This window comes from Crocodylus siamensis, chromosome 6 (genome assembly GCF_052110815.1).
Source record: "Crocodylus siamensis isolate JL-2025a chromosome 6, ASM5211081v1, whole genome shotgun sequence".
In the NCBI taxonomy this organism is placed as follows: Eukaryota; Metazoa; Chordata; order Crocodylia; family Crocodylidae; genus Crocodylus; species Crocodylus siamensis.
In genome coordinates, this window is record NC_143400.1 from 35,415,725 (window position 1) to 35,435,813 (window position 20,089).

The 20,089-nt window shown below is 43.2% G+C and overlaps 1 protein-coding gene across 1 annotated transcript; it reads right to left on the bottom strand.

Annotated features, from left to right (window-relative positions):
* Nucleotides 1-16,954, bottom strand: ATP6V1B2 (ATPase H+ transporting V1 subunit B2). Its single transcript, XM_090051356.1, has 14 exons — nucleotides 16,794-16,954; nucleotides 10,298-10,353; nucleotides 9,363-9,461; nucleotides 7,122-7,215; nucleotides 6,940-7,017; nucleotides 5,913-6,052; nucleotides 5,382-5,483; nucleotides 4,599-4,696; nucleotides 4,185-4,308; nucleotides 3,339-3,489; nucleotides 2,290-2,372; nucleotides 1,489-1,593; nucleotides 374-503; nucleotides 1-244 (listed from the first exon to the last, which is right to left on the bottom strand). The coding sequence occupies exons 1-14, from the start codon at nucleotides 16,918-16,920 to the stop codon at nucleotides 102-104; spliced, it is 1,530 nt and encodes a 509-aa protein (XP_089907482.1). The 5' UTR covers nucleotides 16,921-16,954; the 3' UTR covers nucleotides 1-101.
* Between the last annotated feature and the right edge of the window lie 3,135 nt (nucleotides 16,955-20,089).

A 20,089-nucleotide genomic window follows, 5' to 3' on the forward strand; every position in this document is an offset into this window, starting at 1 on the left:
TCACTTTTTCCGGTTTTAATGATGGGGTGACAAGTAAACACCAACACATGAAGAAAACGAACAGCGTTTCACAGAGCACGGAGCAAGAGATGAAGTCACAGCTAGTGCTTTGCGGTCGAGTCTCGAGGGTAGAACTCAGCCAGGGTACTCTGCGGGATTCTCTTCAGCATCTCCTTGGGGAAAATACGCAGCAGCTGCCAGCCAATGTCTAAAGTCTCGTAAACAGTGCGATTTTCATAAGGACCTGAAGAGGTAACAGCAGACTGATCACACTTTCCCATTTTAAGTAAATGGCCAAATAAGACATGCGCTCGCGTGGCGTTAGGACAAATGTAAGCAGATCACCACCAAACACTTGAAATGTTACACTTACCCTGAGCAATAAAGTTCTTTTCAAACTTCTGCAGAAACTCCAGATAGAGAAGATCATCTGAAGTAAGAGCTTCCTCACCAACTACAGCCTTCATTGCTTGCACATCCTTTCCAATAGCATAGCAAGCATACTAGTAGGGGGGAAAAAAAAAAAAAAAAAGCAGAGAGCAAGTGTCAACCATGACGATGCTCAGAGCATGAGACTCCTGGCAGTGCCAATGCATTTGATGCTTACAGATAGACAGTATCTTATTCCTGAGTTCTACTCCTCACTTTAATGCGAAAGCAAAAAAACAGTACAGCATCAACAGTGATAGCTGAAGTACAAAATCCTCAATGCAGTGGTATTTGGATTACAATACGAAGAAACTTATGTCGTGCTGTTGCTTACAAAGCAACTGCTGGAGAATTCTAGACGTTTTACAGGGAAAACTTCCCCCACAAAAAACAAAAGAAAAAACACCCTATGAACAGAGTGGCATGGCAAGGTAAGCAAACAGCATTTGTTGCAGTGAACCTAAAAAAAAATAAATAAAATAAAAATTCTTCAGTGCACTGCTGGTGAACCAAGGGTCTACACCGGTGTTTCTCAACCTTGAGTTCCTTTCAGGGGTGCTGTGGGATGCCACACAGTATTAGCACTGTTAGGTGTATAAACATGATTCACAAGTAAACATGTTCAATTGAGTCTGCTCCAAAGCAGTAGATCTCCAGCATGTCACAGGACCAAAAAAAAAAAAAAAGGTGTGTGTATAAAAGTGTCCAATGATTTCAAATGAGAAATCATAGTGTTGCAATATATTGTTTTTCCAGGCTCAAAAGAGTGGAAACTAGGAGTTGGCATTTTCCAAAGGGTGGCTTGAGCCTAAAATGGTTGAGAACTACTAGTCCACACACACATACCCACCCTCCCTTATTATAAGGTGGTCTTGTACTGTCAGCAAAAGCAAATGGCATTGAACAGCACTACAGACTAGAGCCTACTCTGGCTGGCAGGTCAAATTGCTTGGGATTAAAAGTTGCTGATCGTATACACTTGTTTTCAGGATGTCATATGAAAGCAGAGGCATATGTTCAGCTCTCCAACTACTCTAGGTAAACAGTAATCACACATACCAGCTGGTTGGACACATCTGCATGATCTTTTCTGGTCATGCCTTCTCCAATAGCAGACTTCATCAGTCGAGATAAAGAGGGCAACACATTGATCGGTGGGTAAATCTGGAGGGAAGACAAGAAGTTAGGAGCACTAAAAAGAAAGAAAACAAACTAAACCAAAACAAACCAAACCAAACCAAACACATTTGGAAGGTCTTCATTACTGAATATATCTTTAATTTTTAGGCACTCTTAATACCCAGAAAACCCTTAAAATCTTGACAGTATGGGAAACTGACAAAGCAGGTAGTAGTTACAGTCCAGTCCAGAAAGCCAAGCAATTAAAATTTTAATACCTGGGCATGACGGAAGTGACAGAGATTAAAGCAGTGTTCCTACGCTTAGACAACAGCATCAAAAAAAAAAAAAAAAAAAAAAAAAAAATCCAAAAAAGTGTTGTACCAGCAGTGTTCATAGGGATTTAAGTGTTGTATAACAGGAAAGGGGGGGGAAGATCTTTGGTATCTGTTTTCTTGCCAAGTTTACCTCACAGCCAAGATAAAAACACAGATACCTTACTCACGAGTTCTGGCCATTTTAACCAACTTAAAAAAAACCCAAACAAGAGGGCACTCTTTACTCTTTAGACTTGGTCTTTAATACAAGGCTTTGCACCCCCTCAGAGTCCTTGACTCGGCTACTATTACAGGTGTTCCACATTTAGCTCAGAACCATTATACAAGCAGGTGCAAGAAAACATAAGCTAAGATTTAAAGTTCTGAAAAGTAAGATGGATCAAAATGCTCAATGGTGAAATACCTGTCTGTTGTGCAGCTGCCTGTCCACATAAATCTGTCCCTCAGTAATATATCCAGTCAAGTCAGGAATAGGATGAGTAATATCTGAAAGGGGAAGGGGGTATTTAGTTTTCTGACTCCGTTTTTTTATACCCATTCAAACCAAAGCAGCAGGGACATGTCAGGCTTTTGAAATGATGAAGCATCACATTCCAGATACCATGATAATCCACAATTGTGACATTTAACATGCCTTGAAGTTAGAGTGGAATCTCATGCTTTGATAAGAAGTCAAAGAGCTACAAAACAGAGCAATACATTGAGCTGCTCCTGCTGTAGGTAAAACAAACCAAGAGGATCTGAATAAGATATCCATTAACCAGAAGAGGACATTTAAAAACCATTCACAGCAAGAAAGCTGTTGTGGAAGCCTTCTTGAGATTGGCTAGTTACCCAATTGGCTGAACACCCAGTTGTTTTATCAGGGAAAATTTTAGGTGAAGTCACCTCTCTTTGTGCCTCATTCACCGTTTGAAATTATTCTCACTCTTAAGTGGTATGTAGAGCTTTGTAAAGCATTTGGCATGTATGTTAATAAAGTGGATTTCTGTTGCTCCAGAGAGATGCAGTTTATTCAGGGACATCCCCAGCTCCTTCCAAATATCAAGAACACATTAAAAACTTTTTGCAACAGATTTCCTGAACTAGCTGGAATTTGCCTTTGGTCGTAACAGAGACCATCAGCTACTGAAAACTCTTTTTGTACATCTATCAGCACATGTGAGAAGGGATATATATTATGGTTTAACTTCTCTTCTGCACCAGTAGTCAGGTTGTAAATCTTTATTTGGGAGAGGATAACTTTTTGGAACATCTAAATAAAATCTCCAGTCCCACTGGGGGAGAAGCCAACAACAGGAAGTCACAATAGGTACCTTCAACCTTCATAGTTTTGTCAGCCAGCTGGGTATCCTCCCATGGCATGCACACAAAACTAACATGTCAAAATGTGAGAGCCATGTGACAACTTATATTACACGCCTGTATGTGCAAAGCAGCCTGTGGACTCACCATCATTAGGCATGGTAAGGATAGGAATTTGAGTAATGGAGCCATTCCTGCCTTCTACACGCCCAGCACGCTCATATATGGTGGCTAAGTCAGTGTACATGTAACCTGGGAAGCCACGGCGACCGGGGACTTCCTCTCTGGCTGCGGACACCTGCAGACAATCCAGGCAAAGTTGAATCAAGCACATGAGCAGACTTGTCAGACACAGCTTCCACAAAGCTGCAATTTCCCATGATCAGAAGTATCTGCCACTTGGTGGTGCCAAAAATATAGCTACTCAAATTCTTCAAAAACTATAGCACCACCACAAACCAGGCATAGGGAAGGATTTGCCTCAAAGACAGATCTTGTAACACTGATGAGAGAAGGCATGAACAAGAACACTTGAGAGAATCAGGTCTCTTCTGCCAACTAGTCTGACATTCATAAACATACAAGATCTTTTTACAGTACTTTTCCAGAGACTAGCCAGAGCTGTGCCCAGGCAGAAGGGTACAGGACATGACAGAACTTTGCTTGCAAACATCAGCAAGTCTTTAAAAAAAACCCTCCAAAATCCCCATATTATTTCCAGCATAAGTCAGAAGCAATTGCATGCATTAAGTGAGACTTAGGTGTACTTGGTCATCTGTCATCTTTCCCAATTACAGCTGTTTGGTTATGTCCAAAATTTAAACACTGCCTCTTCCTTAAACAGAAAAACCTAGACAGGATCTTTGTACAGTATTGAATCCTTTACAGGAAGGGGTGAGCAGTTAATAGATTTGTCAAGTTGGAATCTCTCACCCCTCTGAGAAACACTGAACATACAAGGACACAACTAATTTAGTACACAGGAACAAATACCTCTCGCAGGGCTTCAGCATAGGAGCTCATGTCTGTCAGAATGACCAATACGTGCTTCTCACACTGATATGCCAGGAACTCTGCTGTGGTCAGGGCTAGACGAGGTGTAATAATACGCTCGATGCTGCAAAAAAACCCCAGCAGGTTACAGGCATTATGCTGGATATTTGTGGATTGGATCTGACCACAAGCAGCACAATTCAAGGTAAGTTTTAGAGAAGCAGTTTAGAAACCCTGTAACTAACATACCAACTGTAAAGCATGCATTCAATACCCAGCTCCATAGCCACTGACATTTGACAAGCCAAAAAAGTTTTTCAGAACTTGTTTCAAAAGCTTGTCAAGGTCACAATCCCTCTCTACAGTACACTACTTCTCCTCACCCCTGCTGGAAGTGGCATTTTACCTACTTACGTTGGATCGTTGGCCAAATTCAGGAAGAGACACACGTTGTCCATGGACCCATTTTCCTCAAAGTCCGATTTGAAGAATCGGGCCGTTTCCATGTTTACCTAAAAACACAATATTAAGTTTGGTAATTTACAAAACAGGAAGACAGCATCATGACTTTCACACACTCGAGTCTACCCTTAAGTTTTACTTCCCCTGTGGACTAGGAATGCCAAATACCAACTACCTCTGCTTTCAGTTCAGCTGTGACAAAAGTTCTTCAACAGTCTAGCCACAGCTGAACAATACCCTACCAGGTCCTGATTCATTACTCAACTTGACAGAGTTGCTATACATCAAGAGTCTTGTCCTGTTCTCATGATCCCTACCCAGGCGATAAAACAAATATTCAGGCTCAGAGATGCACTGTGCAATTCCAGAAAATTGGGTACGTGCCTTCACCCTGTTACGGGGTGAAACAACCCTAATTTGTGTGCATCTCAGGAATAGCTTGAAAAAGATCAAAATGACTGGGTTTAATCACATGTGAAAGTAAGAGAGAGACACATCCACAAAGGACAGTGTTTGAGGTCGTATACTTCCCAGGGGGAAGTTCAATGGGAAAAGCTTTCTACCCCAAATGCTCCTCTGCAATTCTGGTAGCAGCTGGAATCTGAGCAGCTTAGAATCATTCTAAAAAGTACAGTACTTGTCACCATTAAAAGTCTGCTCCCATGCCCCAGTTACAAAAGGAACCACTTAGTACAGCTGCCTTTCCATGTTGTACCTGAAATTCATGCCACTTACACCCATAGCAGCAAACACAATAGCAAAGTTATCTTCACTGTAGTCCATCACATCTTTGGATTTCTTCACCAAGCCAGCCTGGCGACATATCTGAGCTGCAATCTGAAGAGGAAAGAAAGGTATCATCCCCCTGCACTAAATTGCATATTCTGCATTTTCTATGACACAGTGGCATAAAACAATCGTCAATTTGTTTTTATTTTTGACGGGCAAATATGGTTTGTTGCCTTCCAAATCTCTGCTGCGAGGTCAACAGACCAAAGGGTATTTGAAGACTTACACTGCAGCACAGTATTCGGCCTAATTAAACCCATTTGTGATATGGTATCTTGAGTGCTGGGGTTTACTGAAGTCCAAGTCTGCACTTATTTTGTGTCCGTATAAAATATCTAAAATATATCAAAAAGAGCGCTGCAATATGGAGGGGAAGGCCAAGACCATCACTGTATAACATAGCTCATAATACTGTCCTGAACCAGAGGCCTCAGCAGCTACTTTTTCCATCACAAAACTCTCTGTTAAAGCACCCACCTCATTATGGGGCAAGCCTGCAGCAGAGAATATGGGAATTTTCTGTCCTCTAGCAATACTGTTCATGCCATCTATAGCAGAAATGCCAGTCTGAATCATCTCTTCCGGGTAGATTCGACACTGGGGATTAATTGGTTGACCTATTATTTCCACAGAAAAACCACATTAATATGCATTGATCAAAAAGATGGATCAGCAAGGCTTCACAGGAAGACTAAAAAGTTAAAAAAAACCCCAAACCAATGCATTTTAGAACTGCCAATTTTTTTTTGTTGAGAAATTTCTTATTGACAATATCAATGTCAAATAGACATTGATAACTGCACAGATGGACAATAAAGGTAGTACAATATCACCCTATTCTTTGAAAGCAAGTTAACAACCTAGTATCTTTTGGGGGGGGGGGGGATGGTAAATAATCTTTTTATAAATTTAGAAAATGCTATTATCAAAGCACTCTCTTTAATAAAAGCTGCCAAGTAGACTGCAGGAAAGAAACAGGCCAGGACTGTGTGCCCTGTCATCTCGTCTTGACTTGCTAGAAAAAAAGTCTTCCTGGAGAATTAACGGAAGCTTAATCCTTCATTCTTCCGTTCTATGTATGGGATCTCGTGCTTTAAATTTGCAGACACCTCTGGAAATGAATTACTGTTCCTTGTGTAGTACACAGAATGGAAAGGAAGTCAAATAAATCAAATCAGGCCTCTCCCTTCTACCAGCAATGGGTCCAAGGTGCACACAGTGCGTGAATCAAACTCTCTATTTTTTTTTTTTTTATTCTAAAAGGTTCTTGCTGGGGAGGAGGCAAAGTGCAAGTCAGTTTTGTTTTACTTGCTCAGTTATACCAGTTACCACCACTTTGATTGTACTTTTTAGCCTACTAGGTAATTTACTCAGTACAAATACTTGATGTTTTCCAGGAAACCTCTATTACCACATAGCATTCTTACAGCTGAATGGAACCCACTGCTGCCCAATAAATTCAAAAGCAGCATGACTATCTACCAGAAGAAAAAGAAAGGAATACCCATGATGTCAAGGTAATCTTCAGCCAAGACCATGGGGCCTCTGTCAATAGGTTTTCCTGATCCATTAAATACACGACCTGTGAGGATAACAAGATTATATGAAGAGTACAGCTACTACCTGGTTGTTCTTCTACCCATTTACTTCTTTCTATTAGCCATTAAATCAAGACTCAGTACATACCGAGCATATCTTCAGATACTGGGGTTCGGAGAATATCTCCAGTAAACTCACACGATGTTTTCTTAGCGTCAATACCCGAAGTTCCTTCAAATACCTCCAAAGCAAGAAGAAATGGGATGGAGATGAGTGTTCTACATAGCACAGGTTAATAGAACCATTAGGCATTGTTATAACAAAATGGGATGGCACTACACAGCAAGCAATCATTTTTACTCAATGGGTGTAATCTAGCACCTACTACCAAGACCATTTGGAATCTGCTCACCAGTATGGATATATTAAAAAAGCAGCACGGTAAACAGAGGTGTTTTAACCAAGACTTGTAAAAAGTTGATGACTGGCCTTTTTAGCTATGTGGTATTATTCCTTTAATGTTTGAGATCATTTTCCACCTGCACAATAATCCTCATCATCTGCATGAAGTCATTGTTAACTCTGATTTTTACTTATAATTAAAAAAAAAAAAAAATGCATAGGTGCACCACAGACATGCAACAGCTCAGCAACATAGATTCACAGATTGTTAGGGGCTGGAGGAGACCTCACAGATCATCGGGTCCAGTTCCCCGCTTTAGACAGGAAGACAACTGGGGGATGACTGTCCAGTCTCCTCTTAAAAGCCTCCGAGGCAGGTGACTGCACCACCTCTAGAGGGAGTTTATTCCCATCTGGACACCCTGACTGTGGAGGAGTTTTCCTGGGTATTAAGCCTGAAGCAGCCTTCTAGGAGTTTGTATCCACTGGTCCTGGTCTTTCCTAGCGAACACAGTTGTTTATCAAGCTCCTGATGCACTCCTCTGATATAGCGGTAAGCTGCTACCAAGTCCCCTCTCAACCTTCTCTTCTTTAGGCTAAAAAGATGCACAGATCCCTCAGCCTTTCCTTGTATGGCTTGCCCTGAAAGTTCCTAATTATATGGGTGGCTCTTTTCTGGACCCACTCAAGTTTTTCCATGTCCTTATTGAAATGTGGTGCCCAGAATTGGACATAGTACTTCAACTGTGGTTTCACCAGCAGGCGTATCACTTTCTTAGTTTTACACAAGATGCATCAGTTCATGCATGGCAGCGTGCTGTTTGCCCTGCTGACCACCGCATTGCACTGGCTCATATTCATGTGATAGTCAATCATTACCCCTAGGTCCCTTTTGGCCATGGTGCAGTTGAAGCCGTCACCACAGAGCCTGTACATATGTTGAGCCTGTACATATGTTGAGGGTTGTTTGCCCCCACATGGAGCACCATACATTTGGAAGTGTTAAATTTCATTTGGTTCCGGTCTGCCCAACTCTCGAGCCTGTCTAGGTCTGCCTGTATCTATGACCTATCAGCCAACATTAACACACTGCCCCATAACTTGGTGCCAGCCGCAAACTTGGCCAGCGAGCTTTTCACTCCCCCATCCAAACTGTTGATAAATGATGTTGAAAAGCACTGGTCCAAGCACAGACCCCTGAGGGACACCACTGGCCACTTCATGCTAGGACGATACAGATCTGTTCATGCAAACTCTCTGGGGTCCTATCCTGTAGCCAGTTTCCCACCCACTGAATTGTCAAACAGCTGAGCCAACAATCTTCCAGTTCTCATAAGGATATTGTGGGATACTAGATCAGATCCGGAACCTAGCAATCAAAGCTGAAGACAGGTGCAGATTATGCTCTTAGATGTGCAGGGGAGTGTGCTTGCAGCAGCACAAATAGTAGTGGCACAAATTTGTGCCACACCACATGCCCCTCCCTGCACGTGCACTTAGTTGTGAGACAAACTGCCCTTGCCCAGCTCCTCCTGGCTCAAGCAGCAAGGGTGCAGCAGGAACACTGGCTGCCAGCAAGAGCATTCTGCTGGAGAAGCAAGCCTTCATTTGTTCCAGTACATACTATTTCTACATGTTCCATGTCAAAAAATCCCAGTAGTGAATCTTGTCCCTCTGCTGCAAATCTGCAACATGGGGCACATTTTAATGTTACACACATGTGGACTGGGGTGCCAAAGAGGTTAGTGGAACCACAATATGTACATAACTGCATGTCTGGATGTGGCCTTGAAGGCCCCTTCCTTAGAAATTCTGCCTCAGCAAGAGATTAGCGCTATTCACACCTATCTGCCAATTATTCTAAGGGTCTGTACACTCTTTCCATACCTAACTGTGGCTTTGAGGCAACAAACCTAGATCTAAGACTTATGTCCACCCAGGGGATTCTTTCACCCTTTCCGAGGCACTGCTCCATTCTTAACTTACTTGAACAACAGCTTTTGTGCCGCTGACTTCTAGAACCTGTCCGCTTCTCTTGGTCCCATCAGGAAGCGTCAAATGCACAATTTCTGCATACCGAGGAAACTGCAGAGGATATTCAAAATGAGACAGTGTGAAAAGAGTTTTAAGTCTACATTAGATATCATAAGATCTGGAGTTCACTGGGATCTCGACAGACAGCTACAAGGCTTGTAGAGTTCAAAGTCTAGAGTGGAAACCGAATCCATAACAGCTCAAGTTGATCATCAACTTAAGCTGCCCAAAAAAAGCTTCAAACCCTGCAGAACATTTAGCACATAGGCTATGGAAAAGTTCAAGAGTTTAGAATTTTGTTCAAGTGTGATGTTTGTTCCAACTTACACAAAGCTGTACAGTGCCCATCAAGCTGCCTGGAGGTACATCTCAAATGAGCCAAATTTTTTTGAGAGGAAATAACTTGATGTCACTTTAAGGGAAGCTTCAATATACCCTCCATGAAATAGATTCAGCCCCAGTCTTTCAGCAGATTACAAGGGAAGGAAGTTCCCCCTTTATTAATTCATCCCATGAAAACAACGAAGCTTGAATAAGTAATCCATTTTTTGATCTATAACTGTACAAGTCATTGCAATGTCTCCTCCCTGCCTTCAGTATAAATCAGTTGAACTGATGGAGAATCATAACTTTCCTTTTCATTTGACCCTCAAAAATCCTGGATGCTTTACAGACGCTCTCAGTCTGCAGCACTTTGTATAATAAGTTAACATACAACTCCGAGCATTTGCAAGCAAATAAGATCTTGCATTTAACGTGAAACTGAGGCTCCACATCCGTAATAGAGCTAATAATTCAAACGGTGTCTAATTACAAACCCAGCTTTCCTGCATTGGATTTCTCCTCTCCCCTTCAATCAGAAAGACTTCAGGAAGAGCAATATTTACCTTCACTTGATCCAATATTACCAGTGGACCATTAACTCCCGATACAGTCTTATACGCTGAAACACAAAACAAGATGCATCATACAAAACATTCAGGAGCAGGCTAAACATAAGCTGCTGAATAAAGTGGTCATCTAAAAGCTTTATGTAGCCAGCGTCATAACATAGTACTGGCACAGTGTGTTGCCAAAAGGTCAATTGTGGTTAAAATGCCATGCTGACTAGCACATATCCATCTGATGTGGTCAAGTTTTAATCCAAATGTTACCTAGGTTCCTCATTAAGTCAGTTAAATATAGGTTTATCCTGAACTGCTCCACACTGTCATTTCAACTCAGACAGGTAGCCAATTTCATAAAGCTGTATACAGTTAATTGCAAGGTCTTGAAGACAACAGTAGGAGCAGATTTTTCAGCTATGGACCAGGAAAAAAGGAGCTCAAAGGATGCTGTTATAATCTCTGTCCAGACATAAATGCACCAAAAAACACACACCCAAGCAATAATTTACTTATCGTTTCCCTTAGGTGGCAGAGGATAATACTCTAAAGGTTCCCCAATCAGTGTGCCAGAAAGAAAAAGGGCTTTTTTAAACTCATTTTATATTAGAAGCTCTTTAGCAAGAGCAAGATTCTTCATCTGTGTATGGCTAAGGGACTGCACTGCAAGAGGTAGAGTTACACTTTAATCAGTAGCCCAGAAACCAGATGGTATCTACTACGGCTCATTTGAGCTGCATTGTCTCAAATGTTTGAAGAGTGGAAATATGCATGTGTGCAAAGCCAAAGCTCTGGACAGAAGCAGAACTCATATGTAGCTATGCGTTATGAAGCAAAGATCCACAAGATCAATTTAGATAAGCGAATTCTCTGGCACACTGAATCACAGGGATTAACAACCTTCCCCCGACCCCCATCCTTAGCAGACAAAGACTAGGAAGTCCTCACATTATCAAAGCAAAGAGAGCCGAGACAAGTTGAGCTAATTTGCACCAGCATTACAATATGGTGTCACAGAACCATAGTTTGAAATACCATCTCCCTCAAGTGCAGCTAACAAAAGGCTGCATTTTAAAACAAAAGATGACTGCTAACCACAAAAATCAATTTCAGGTGGAGGGCTGCTTACTGAGTTTTCGCAAGCCATCGAGGGCTGCATGACAGGCAGCCAGGGCCACAAAAATACTGATTTTCTTAAATTCTGGGGGACCCCATGGGTCAGACAGAATAGTCTGGCGGGCTGCATCCGGCACCCGGGTCACATTTTGCCCACCCATGTCCTACTGTGATCATCCTAGTAGGATTTCCACCCTCCCCACTCCCAATCTCCAAGTACTTTGTACATCTAGCAAAACCTGCTTTGCAGGGAGAGTAGAGCCAGCCTAGATTTGATTTTCCCCAGAGCACTTTGTTAGCCACACAGGAACTCCAGGGTTTCTCCAGTCTGCAGGGCCTAAACACTGGTTAAACCAAACGATGTCACAAGATGAGCCCAGGAAGTCACAGGATTAGTTTTACCATTGTTCATCAACCTTATGACTGGTGTATCTTCTTGCTAGTAAGGCTACTGCTGCTCCTTAAAATGGACTTTGTATATACTGTGATGGTACAAAGACTCCCTTTATGAGCATGGGAAAGACCCCCTGATTATTTCCACAAGGGTTGTACAGCATCCCACGTTAAACTTCAGCTGTACTTGATCTGCAATTACAGCAAGTGTTTGAGTCCCTGCTTTACCAGGATCACAAGGGATGACTGTAAGCAAGAGTAAGCATTAATCAGTTTGCCTTAAGGAAGAAAAAAATGGATGAGCAAGTCAAGCTATTTCTAGAATTGGAAAATTAAGATCAACACAATCAAGAGAAAAGTGTTACTTGGTGGCATTCATTTGTTTAAGATCATCACAAGTTCCACTGGACCCAACTCCGAAGGGAAAAAAAAAAAAATGTTCAGAGTAACACTAGACAAGATGTCTGAGTTTTGTACACACTGCAAAGTGTGCGCTCAAACCATGCTTTGTGTCTCCTGTCACAGCTCTTCTATTTATACTGTTAACAGAAGCTAGCAGTTGTCATTTTTTCAGGGGTGTTGGTTGTAGCCATGCTGGTCTAAGGACATAGGCAGACAAGGTTCGTTGCAAAGAAGAATTTTTCCAACTATTTCAGTTGGTCTAATAAAGGATATCAGATTAACCCAAAGAACTTTGTCTGCCAGCTGTTATTGTGACGCTATCATTAAGTAATTTTTACCTGCAAGGGTCAAAAATACCAGATACTATATGGGCTAATATCTGAGCCGTCTTATCAAATCTGCTGGGCTACGCATATTAGCGGGGTGCATCATGCAGCTGCAAAGTGCATTCTGTTAACTACATGACTAGCCAGCTCTCTGTATCTGCCTATTGCTTACATAAACTTTGTCTGTCCATTAGTTTAGTGAGCAGCATCTTTCAAGCCCCACTATCCATTCTAGTGGATTTGCGTTCGAATTTCTGCATAACGCAACACAAAGCAAAAGGGAATCAACTTTAGACACGTTAATGCTCACAAAATCTAGCGACTTAAAGGACTGCTACTTCCCCTCACTGTCAGGCATTTCCACTGGATGCCAGGTTCAATAGCAAACCTGGAATCAACTACTAGAAGCCCCAAAACGAGCAGGAGCTAGTTAGTTTGACAATTGTCAACATCATGGTGCTGACAATACCATATATTGAATAACCATTGCTTAGATAAAGCGAGGAAGAGAACACAGCTTCTTTCAACCTTGAAACTATATATTTAGAATAAACTTGAACTGAACTTTGGCCAGGATGATCTAGTTGGGGGTGGGAGGGTTGGACTAGATGTGACCTCCTGAGGTCCCTTCCAACCCTAACTTTCTATGATTGTCTGAACTTGGGTAAAAAGAGGATTAAAAAAAAAAAAAAAGAAAAGAAATTCCTCCCTTGCATATTTTCCTTCCTCCGGGGGGGGGGGCTTGCAGTCCAAGACAGATACGTGCTCTGGGGTTCTTTGAATTGAACACTTAATTCCAGCTCCAGGAAACTATTCAAAGAAGTATTTTTGTCTGATCTGAAAGACAGTGGTTTTAGATCAGTTGGAAAAAGGGCCTGGGTGTAGCCAGCCACTCGCAAACACAAAGAGAGAACTTGAGCAACACCACCGTTTAACTTATGACAGGCTTGTCAGCACTTCCTCACTGATCCAAAACATAAAAAGTATACTTCCTCGCATTGTCCAGTCACATTTTGGATGGGAGATTAGTACATTAAGCCACAATGCTTTTGAATTTTAGAAGTAGCATGGCAAGTTGGCACCCAAAAAAAGTTTCTAGTAATGTTTTGGTCAACACTAGTAAGGTTGACGGGAACCAAACTGCACACTCTCCCATGTTATTTCATTGACACAGCATGCTAGCAAACTCAGAAGAACCCCAAAAAGGTTTGCCAGGTGTGAATGCCTCCACTTCAGAAGACTGCAGCTTCTGATATAGCAGTCAGCTGAATCTAGCATCAGAAGAGGGTTTTGCAAAAACTTCAAAACAATCTTTTGCTGACTACACGCTGACCATGGGTTCATCCATGCCAATTGCTCTCCAGGGATACTTCAACTGCTTCAAATGATGTGACCGACATTCGACTGCACGAAAAAGAAAAAACTTTAAAGAGATGGACAAAACGTCAGTTCAAGTGCAGCAAGTAGAATATGTGCTCCAAATATACTGAGACCACTGAACTACCACAAGCTGTGACCAGGGCTACATATTTTTCCCTTTTATTTTTGGATAAAAGTTTTCATGACAGATCAAAATAACCGATTTGGACTTAAAATGGAACCAACCTAACACAGAAGTCAACCACCACAAAAGGGTTATATTGCTACACTGTCTAAGGTGGCTCACACCACTTATACAACCTGGGCAAGGATTTAAAGATTTTTCTTTTGGCAGGAATGCTTGAGCCAACATAAAGAGCTCTGGAAAAGCTGTCCAATTAATTTTGATTTTTCTTTGTTGCAGTACAGGGAGAGAGGTCTTGCAGTAGAAGTACTGCCTACTAGGATCATTGTGAAACTTGAAGTGGAAAAAGGGGAAATACAATTTCAAGCTTATTGGAGAAAATAATACCCATCTCCTCCTCCTCCTCCCCACCCTCCTTCATATTACTCCATTTACAGTAATGTCTAGTTCCTCTCAGAAAAAGTGGAACATCTTTGTTAGGCAAGGGAATACTAAACAGACCCAATTAATCCAGAAGACACCAAACTCTTTCCAAGTGACACTGCTATTTAGTCACCTGCATAAATTCTTTAGTTATATTTTAGGAATGAAATGTTTCAACTCCCCACGCTTCCCCCTCCCAGTAAAACATGCAAGACCTCCCCAATATGCATGTCCTGGTACAAATCTCTTACATTTGGAAGGGGTAGCCAAAGCAAAAACCAAACAAAACAAAAGGTCTGGCCTGATCTGTAACCAAGGCTGACAGATTAATCCACCCTTAAATTCAGGCAAAAGTCTAAGCTTAATTTTAAAATTAAAGCGTTTGAATCAGCACTTTAAATCTCTGCCATCACGAAAACCCTCATTTGCTTGTTTTTCTTGCAGCCTCAATTCTGATAGCTATACACAGCAGGATCAACCCTACCTCCAGACATTGATTATTAAGACTTCAGCTGCACAAACTCACCATACAACTTCCATGACAAACTCCTCACTAACTTGTACGAGACTGTCTTTTGAATACTCAAATGCAGGCCACAGAATCTTGAAAGGCAACGGATACAGCAGCAATAGGCCCACCATTTAATTTCCTCCCTTCCCATCCTATCAAGCAGATGCTCCCAGTGGACAGCTTCAGATGACAGGGTCTCCATTAGCCCCCTCCTTCTCTGGAGAAACCCAATCCATCTTCTCAGAAGACCATATCCCATTTAATAAAATATATACCTGTAGTTGGCAAAAAGGCCCCAAATGTCTTCCCTTGTATTTAGGGCAGGTTTCTACCTTCTGTAGTCTCTAAGGCCACTATTGCCTGGACTGGCTAATAAGCTACAGAAACAAACCATCAATCAGGCCAACATTTAGAAACCCCTGCTTTATTTAAAACTCTGTGAAGGCAAGACAACTCTATACATTTGTATGGCAAATTCCCTTTGCAAGGTTGCCACATAGCCTTGGAAGTGATCATGCACAGATTAGTCAACTAACAGGAAGAACTCTTTCACAATCCCTTCAGGTCCCTTGTGCTAGGAAGCCCAATATTACATTCAGCAAGAGTCGGGATAGAGCTCCGGCTCTTTTGGGATCCCCAAAAAAGGCATAGCTACACCGTGCCCATTGCTGAACCTCTTCCATCGATATGCAAACTGGAAGGTCACAGTCCCCCCCTTGCAGGCAAGATACTTCTAGGCACAAATGGCTGCTTACACATGTTAACATCTCCCCCCCCAAAAAACCCCAAAATGACCCAAAACCAAAGACAACCTCCCCCCAAAAACAAATAAAAAACCCAACCATGCAACATGCTTTGTAAGAAGCAGCAGCATATTAGTTCAACACAGCTCTGCAGCATCTGTACAGAGCGGGACTTTTGGGTAGTTAATCTAAAGCCAGTTCAATCAGCTATTAGAGTCCAAAAAGCCCCACTAAAGTGCCTGATTTATAGATGTTGGAGGAGATAGGTCCCAACTAACATGATGTCTCTTGCAGGCACAAGCTGGGGTTGGTTCAGGAGTGTGCCAAGTTTAAAGTAAAGTGCTGTTTTTTGTTTCTTTTTTTAAAAGTAGACAGGGATGCTAGATCAACCCCATGGATGCCATGGGCAGAGTCCAGCGGAGGGCAATGAAAAAGGTTTGGGATCTGGGGTGCAGGACTTGTGAGGATAGCCGGGGGAAATGGGCTTATATAGTCTGCAAAAAAGACAGAGGGATAGCTGCCTTCAACTCTCTGGGGTGGGGTGGAGGGTGGGGGGGGGGGGTCCAAAAAAGGATGGGACTGTCCTCGGTGGTGACAAAGACAGAACAAGTTGGATACTGGGGAAGTCTCTCTCACTAGGAGAGTGGCAAGATGGTGGGATCTCCATCCTTAAAGGTACTGAAGACCCCACTAAGACAAAGTCTCAGCGGGGATGATGTAGTTGTGGCCAGTACTGCTTTGAGCAAGAGGTCGGACTAGATCCTTTCCAACTCTTATTTTGTACAATCCTACTGGACACCATGACCAGCCCTCCTCTCTATACCCAAAGGAGCCTCCCAGCTCCACGGGCAGGTCACCTCTCCCACCTCTAGACCACCCTGCTAGCCTGCTCCAAGGCCAGAGGCACCCCAGGGCCCTGCCCGCTGCCTCCTCCACAGGGGCAGCCCAAGGGCCGGGGGCAGAGAGGACGCCAGGAGCCTGTGGCGCGTCGGCGGCGCAGACAGACGTGCCGGCCGCGGGCTTAAAGCGCGTCAAGGGCCCCGCTCCCGGGGGGAGGCAGCGGCGGCCCTGCGCTACTCACTGAGCCGGGGCTGGGAGAGGTAGTCGCGGGTGACCGCGGCCGCCTGCTCGCGGGCCGCCCCGCCGCTGCCGGTGAGCTCGGACACGGCGCCATTCACCATCCCCCGGATCGCCCGCAGCGCCGCCATCTTGTCCGCGCTGAGCCGCAGTGCTACTGCGCACGCGCAGATATAGGCCCTCCTCTCCCCCGCCCGCCGCCGCCTCGACGTAACCCGGAAGCGACGGGCAGCCAATGAGAGCGGGAGGGGGCGGGGTAGGGGGTGGGAGCTGGCCAGCGTGCTGGCCCGGGGAGGGGCAGGAGTGGAGGGGGCGGTCATGGCTGCAATGTGGAAAATTTCCCTATTCCCCCCAAAACCATTGCTCCCAGCTGCAAGAAATATTCCTGTCCTCATGACAAACGGCGCGGGGCTGTGCTGAGGCATTGCAGGAACAAGGGATGTCAAGGGAGAACAACCAGGAACAAGGGGGAAATCAAGAGACGTTAGTTGCTTCAGCCTTATTGCCCTGTCACCGCAGGCCCTGGGTAGGGCAAGGGCTCCTGAAACATCGCCTGCCGCGTTGTAGGCGCAGGGCCCTGCCACGCTCTCGAGCCCTCCCAGAGCAGGGGGCTGTCTCGTGCCTCCAGTGTGACCTACCGAAGTCGCGCGCATTAGGGCTGCGCTAAGGAGCAGTAGAGCAAGCGTGCGCATTTTAGGCAATCCTTAATGCGCACAGCCTATTTTCCTGCACATGGGTGTCATACGGTAAAAGTAGAGTGATCCGGCACTTCGCCGCCTGGTATGCTTTGTTAATTTGTATCTGTCATAAGCTCTCAGATAACCGTCATCTGTGATTTGCCAGCACCCCCCGTTGCCCACGGATGCCAGGTAACGGAGCTTTTACAGTAGCACTTGTTTTCCACACTGCTTTAATGCACAGTAAAATAGGCTACTGCACATTAAACTGCACGTGTAGACATGCCTACAGAGCCTCAAAAGCAGGGCCAGAGGTGCCGCCATCTTTTCCCTTTCAGCAATGTCAAATGCGTCTGATGAGACCTCCTCTCCGTTAAACCTTGCCTCTTATTGTTGATTATACCACCATCCTTTTATTCTTTGCTTGTGATGTCCTGCGTTCTCCCCTCCCTGATCTTGCTGTGGCTCAGTGTAAAACCAAATTACAGTTAACCTGGAAAGACCATTCACCCTTTAAAAACAATCACAAAATATTCACTCCGCCCCATCCTCTGAAGCTCCCTTACAATCCCAAAATGGTTACAAGTCAACACCAGTGTTTTAGGGAGCTCTTTCAGCCAAGACTTTTAATAAGCTTTGGTGCAAATCACTTGTTCCCCTCTGCTTAGCTTTCACAGTTGCTGCTCGTCATCCTCCTTATTTATTGATGGGAAAGAAAGAATGTCATTGTTGCATTAAGAAATGAATCTATCATGCTACTTCTTTCCACACACAAGGCAGAAATCTTTCTTGGGCACCACATTTCCATAAGGATATTGGCAAGTGTGAGTGGGTTTGGAAGAGAATGAACTATCAGAGGCTGGGGAGTCTGATATAAGGGAAAGGTTTAGCAATCAGGCTATGTCTAGTTTAGCTAAAGAATGACTAAGTGGGGAATGCAACACTCCTCAGAGGAAGAGGCAATGCTGTCTAGTGAACTAAGTATGGTAGTAAAAGTCTTACTGCTTTGGTTTCCATGCTGCTATTACTGTCCAATGGTGTCCTGACCTATCTGCTCTGTTTAATTAATATCTGTGAAGCCCTGTACAAAGTATTGCTGTTAGACAGAAAACAGAGCCAAATAGATACCTAGCACTTTGTCCTAAAGGTCATCGTTTTTCTTCTGGTAACTGTTTCAAGTCTTCTAAAGCATTTCATGGTTGCTAAAAGCATTTCATGGACATAAAGTCTAATTACTTGAGATAAGAGAATTCTTTCATGTTCTAAATATTTGTCATGAATTTTTAATAAAGTGGCTGAGAGTATAACCTCATCATTCAAAAATAGCAGTCCTACCATTTTCTACAGGTTCTGCAGCATCACCAATTCACCTATTTTCTGAGTGGAAAGCATCAGCCTACCTAGGCCAATAACCACATGGCAATTATTTTATGTCTCAAATAATACAATGCTTTCTCAATTAAAAACAAAAGACATATTACCAGAAATTAAATTTTAGGCAAGTTTATCCTACGTTTTGGGATTGCCTATTCTAATCTCTCTTGCTGGGGTAATATTTGTCTGATTCAGAGCTACCAATGTGGTATCATTAAGCTTCGTGTCACATCTCCCCGGGGCCTTTTTTCCCCCCATGCTGCTGTGATAGACACTGGGTGTGTCTACACGTGCATTTTCACTGGCTTAAATTTACTGCGCAGTAAGCAGGAATAGGCTGGCATCTACACGTGCGTGCATTAAAGCACATTAACGCTGTGTGTGGACTGACTTGGGACTAAAGCTAGTCCCAAGTCAGTCCACACAAAGTGTTACTGCGCAGTAAGGTGTCTACATGTGCATTATGACATAGTAACTAATCGGATGTAAATTTGCAGGTATCATATTTACACTCAAGTCAGTGTAAATCACCATATTTACTGTGCAGTACAGGTGCGCATGTATAGACGTGCACTCATACCATGCAGTAATTTAGGTTACAGCTCAGTAAATGCGCACATGTAGATGCGCCCATTGATGACATAGAGAACTCCAGCCTTTTATGCAGCAATTACAGGCTGCTTCGGAGCCAATGCCTTACTGAAGCTTCAAAGCGAGTCAACAGCAGAGGGCAACCCAATCACAGCAAAACCCTCTGACAAACTAAATTCAGGATTACTGGAATTAGCATCAGGTACTGCTTAGAATGAAGTACATGACACAGATGCTTTAAGAGCATCATTTTAGAGTATCAAGCATATTAATTAAACTTTATTAGTTCAGGCTAGTCAAAGGCAAGTTTTTAGTCATTTTTGTTTCACTGAAAGTGTGGGCCAAAGAAACCTTTCTGAGAATGTTTCACTTCCATAATGGCATCTGGAAATATCATACCACACCAACACCAGTTTGAGTTGAATAGGCAATACACTTATTTTTAGACTGAGAAACTTAGACAAAAAGCACTTAGTTACCTACAAAAATCCATACAGCTAAAAGACACTGCTAAAGACAGGAATAGAATTTAGAAACCCAGATCCCAAAATACTTGACAATGCTGCCAGACAGCCGGCCTGATCAGACAGACGGGTCCACTTGGGAAAATACAAACCAGATGCGTCTACACGTGATATTAGTTAAACACAATAAACTC